General features: G+C 56.7%; 1 protein-coding gene across 1 annotated transcript in view; it reads left to right on the top strand.

Moving 5' to 3' along the window:
• Window positions 1-2666, top strand: part of LOC110339171 (cytochrome c oxidase assembly protein COX19) — a 7532-nt gene extending 4866 nt beyond the window's left edge. Inside the window, exon 3 of the mRNA XM_021222708.2 lies at window positions 1878-2666. Coding sequence (XP_021078367.1) covers window positions 1878-1962 — 85 coding nt within the window. The 3' untranslated portion in view covers window positions 1963-2666. The remainder of the gene's footprint in view (window positions 1-1877) is intronic.
• Window positions 2667-3511: the final 845 nt, after the last annotated feature.

Raw genomic sequence — 3511 nt, 5'->3', positions numbered from 1 at the left:
AAGAAGAAGAAGAAAGAAAGAAAGAAAGAAAAGAAAAGAAAGTTAAAATACTCTTTCTCAGGCCTCCTGGGCATGGGGAACCTCGGGGACTGTGGCTGTCATTACATCTCAGCTGGCTGTGATCTTGCAGCCCTCCTGCCCCCTCCTCCAGAGAGGCAGAGGTGACAGGGGGATGGAATGAGTGTTGCTGGGACAGGCAGAGATGGCAGAGCCCTCGGGGAGGCTCCAGAGCACAGCTCAGGGCTCATCTTAGTGTCTCCAGCCTTAGAAATCCCATTGAGAGCATTCCTCGGCTTGACTTATTCATTCATCTGTGTGCGTGTGAGGGACATGTTGGCTGTCTGTGGATCTCCAGGGCTGCTCCTGCCTCCACCTCCCCAGCTCTGAGGTCACAAGCACACCTTGGTGGCCTTCTGTCCTGGGGTGAGCATCAAGCATGGCTCCTTCTTGTTTCCAGAGCAAGAACTTCACCGACCAAGCTCCTCGGCCATTTGTTTACTCATCTTTCAGGACAAGGGCTGTGATTATCCCAGGCTGGCCTGGGCCTCACCACAGCCTGTTTCTGCCTCACACTGGGCTCACAGATGTGAGCATGACCTAAAGTGTCCGGTCTTCCTGGCAGCTGGGCCCAGGCCGGTGGGGGCCCGGGGGAGCTGAGCCATGTCCTTCCTGCCTGGTATTTTTTTTTTTCATTGTTCCTGTTCTTGTCCTAAGCAACCAGTGGCAGTAGGAGCCAGCCTCGGTAGGCCTGTGACCTGTGGCTTCAGAGCCACAGACGAGCCTCCCACAGTTATCATGCTCACCTGTGCAACCGCTGGGCAGACAGCCTGAAGGTTCCCAGAGTCCTGTGTTCCTGAAGAGCTCCTGGGACGGGGGCGACATCTGTCCTGTCTTTGGCAGATGTGAGGACATCTGCATCTCCAGGCCATGAACCACTTTCCTCCTGGTGTTGTCTGACCAGAGTTTCTGAACCTCAGCGTCTCCCGGGTTAGAGTGTGGCCTCCCAGCCGGTCTTCCATATCAGGACATTGGCACCCAAAGGCCCTGGGCCCTGGGAGTGTCTGTCCTTGGGGATCATGACTGAGTAAGGCAGAGATGTCCCTGGGTTGAGATGGTGACCAGATTCACTGTGAGTGTCTCCTAGCGTTCTGAGCTGCGGGGAGTGGAGTGTGGTGGGCGAGGGGCGTTTACTGAGGGAGTATAATGTGGAGGATGGAGGGACCAGCCCGTGTGGGCACAGCATGAGGGCCCTGCGTGTGGACGGCTGGTTGGGAGGCAGGCTGGAAAACCTGGTGCTGGGTTTCCATCTGTCTTCACAGGGCAGCTGTAGTCCATGTAGCTGTAAATGTGGTAGAGCCTCACGGGTTCTGGGACCATAGCACTGGTGACAAGGCTGGGCCATTCTGTACCATGCTCTGGCCTCCTCTCTCCAAGTACACTTTCACAGTGACCTGGAGGAGTCTCCTCAATGTCTTTCTGCAGTGTGAGGGTGAAGAGGTCTTGCCCCCAGCTATGTGTACCCCTAAAGTCTGCACAGGCAAGTCCACACAGCTGTGAGACACTTATCTAGCCTCAGCTCTCCCCATTTCAGGGCACACCTGTGGGGTCATGTGACCCTGCCCACATCCTCAGCCCCTGTCCTTGTGAGCTTGGGCGGCAATGTGGCTGGGAGGGACTGCGAGGCTCACATGGCCTGTGGGCTCCTTGCCCTATGGGGAGGACACCACTCTCTGGGTCTGTTTTCCTGTTTTAGAACGGGGATGGGGGTGGGGTGGGTCCTGGAGGCCTGGACAGGTGAATGAAGGAAAGAGCCTGGTGGGATGGAGCCCTGCCTCCCCACCCTCCCTCCCTTCCCCTGTGACATCTTTCTCTTCCAGGCAGCTGATGGCACCGGAGCCGCTAGAGAAGCTCGGCTTTAAAGACATAATGGAAGGGAAGCCAGAGGCAAAGGATGAATGTTGAGAAGAAAGCCACAGGGCTGTGTCCCCTGCCTGGAGCAGAGCTGAGCCCTTCTGCCCGCAGTGCAGGGGGACCTGACACTCAGCCCACGCTGCTCTGTGCAGGGGCTCTCCCTCTCCATGGGGACTTTGGAACATGGCTCAGCCCTGCAGCACACACTGAAGTGTTTCCTCTGCTGACTTCGGTTCCCCTCTAGAGAGTGTGTTTTTCTTCCGTCTGTGTGTCACAGGATCCGTCAGGGCTGAACACCGCTGTGATTGGATACCCTGCCCAGTGTGGCTGTCACACCTCAGAGCCCCAGACAGCATCCCACAGCGACTCAGCCTGTGACAGACCTGAGTCCTTACACCGGAACCTGTCAGTGAAACCAAGCGACAGCAAGATGTCCGCCTTTTGTGCTCACAGACTCATATCAGCTGGCTTCCCTGTCTCTGTTTTCTCCTTTGAACAAAACTGGAATACAAAGTAGGAAGTGAGAAACGGTTTGGCTTTTGACATATTTGACCTCTTGTTTTAAGTGTCTTGAGACAGGGTCTCAAACTCCCTATGTAGCCAAGGATGGCTTTAAACTCTTGATCCTTCTGCCTCGTGTCTGGGGTACTGGGGAGTGGAACCCAAGGTTGCCTACAGACTAGGCAAGAACTCTACGGGCTGAACCATGTCTCTAGCACACTTTCTTGCTTTTTAAATTACATTTTATTTATTTATTTATTTATTTATTTATTTAGGGTAGCACTGTGTCTCAGTGTGTGTGTGTGTGTGTGTGTGTGTGTGTGGTTTGTAGGTGGGTCAGAGGACAGCTTAGAGGAGTCCCTTCTCTCCTGCATGAGTGTCTCAGGCACTGAACTCGGCTCACCGGGCTTGGCCGATCTCCCAGCTCAGCTTCCACTGTGCCCGTCTGGCAGCAGATGGCTTTCTGCTGCACACTGTGTTGTGGTTACCTCACACTGTTTCTAGCCTTTCCTTTCAGTAGCCCAGTGTGCGCCTCTATGGGTCAGGTCAGCTGTGCACTAGGAGCTGGGCTGGCATCGTCCTTTTCCACGTTTGCACCCTGTCACAGGGACTCCATGTCTCTGTGTCACCCCTGGGTGCTAAGCACTGACCCTGTACTGTGAGCAGCAAGCAGGCCTGAGCTGTGGCTGAGCCCAGGCCATCCTCAGAGCTGCCTGTGGGCTGTTCACACACCCGGCTGCCCTCGTGCTGAGGCAGGTGATCCAAAGACACCAGCAGAATGCCAGCCCAGTGCCAGGTGTGGCAGGCTCCAGGGGCGAGAGAGAGAGAGAGAGAGAGAGAGAGAGAGAGAGAGAGAGAGGGGGGGGGGGGGGGGGGGGGGGGGGGGGGGGGGGGGGGGGGGGGGGGGGGGGGGGGGGGGGGGGGGGGGGGGAGGGAGAGGAGGGGGAAGGAGGGAGAGAAAGAGAGAGACAGGGATGGGGGGGACTCGGCATATCCCTGTTGGCCCTGCAAGGCTACTACAGGGTCTGCTGACCCCCTCGGGGAGTTTACCCTTGCCCCACTGGCCGTGAGCACCTGAGAGCCCTGTGCCCTGTTACAC

This window comes from Mus pahari, chromosome 23, assembly GCF_900095145.1.
Source record: "Mus pahari chromosome 23, PAHARI_EIJ_v1.1, whole genome shotgun sequence".
In the NCBI taxonomy this organism is placed as follows: Eukaryota; Metazoa; Chordata; class Mammalia; order Rodentia; family Muridae; genus Mus; species Mus pahari.
The sequence above is the reverse complement of the archived record's forward strand: the minus strand, read 5'-3'. Positions and strand labels throughout refer to the sequence as shown.